Source organism: Sinocyclocheilus grahami, unplaced genomic scaffold (genome assembly GCF_001515645.1).
Source record: "Sinocyclocheilus grahami isolate Dianchi unplaced genomic scaffold, SAMN03320097.WGS_v1.1 scaffold3321.1, whole genome shotgun sequence".
In the NCBI taxonomy this organism is placed as follows: domain Eukaryota; kingdom Metazoa; phylum Chordata; class Actinopteri; order Cypriniformes; family Cyprinidae; genus Sinocyclocheilus; species Sinocyclocheilus grahami.
In genome coordinates this window covers 8,991-9,630 of record NW_015508463.1, presented here as the reverse complement: position 1 = coordinate 9,630, position 640 = coordinate 8,991, and the positions used below count along the sequence as shown (strand labels likewise).

The window sequence follows — 640 nt, the reverse complement described above, 5'->3', positions numbered from 1 at the left end:
AAATACTAGCAACAACAATATTGCTAACGTGGCCAGCTATCCTGAAGCACTTTGGCCCAAATAAAAACAGATCGTACCTTCATTGGTCCATATCTCTGACTGGACGTGGTCAGAGAAGAGGATGATGATTCCAGTGACTATTAGATCGCCAAGGCATGACACTAAACCGGGCATCTGTAAGGGAGAATAAAACAAGAGTAACTCAAGGGGAAGTCCCATTTAAAGAGTTAATGAGTATCAGTCTGTGTAAACGGTCCACCTGCTTAGCAACCAGCCAGGTTGTGAAACAACATAATTCACTGCTCTAATTTGGATATAGGCAAACAAGACACCATGGGAATACGTGCGTGACCGTTGGATATTTCCGTACACACAGCACAGAGAATCAACATCTCCTAAACCCGGTGTTCCCATGAATGATTTTAACAGCACTGCTGAAGTCTGGGAAGGTTTGCAAATCCATCCACATTCATTAACTGTTGAGGACATTCTGGGGTATGACGTCAAATGAAAAAGGTCTGCTATCTGAAATATGGTTAGGGGAGCCTTGTATCAACAAACTGTAAACATTTTAAACAAATCCTGTAACTGACAGGACACATCTGTCATACAGTGGGTATAGAAAAGAACCCCCCCCCCC

The 640-nt window shown here is 43.0% G+C and overlaps 1 protein-coding gene across 1 annotated transcript in view; it reads right to left on the bottom strand.

Annotated features, from left to right (window-relative positions):
• LOC107576185 (interleukin-11 receptor subunit alpha-like) overlaps positions 1 to 174 on the bottom strand; it is a gene marked incomplete at its 3' end in the record, with an annotated part of 8,685 nt that extends 8,511 nt beyond the window's left edge. Inside the window, exon 1 of the mRNA XM_016262422.1 lies at positions 78 to 174. Within this exon, the coding sequence (XP_016117908.1) occupies positions 78 to 174 (97 nt within the window). The remainder of the gene's footprint in view (positions 1 to 77) is intronic.
• Positions 175 to 640: the final 466 nt, after the last annotated feature.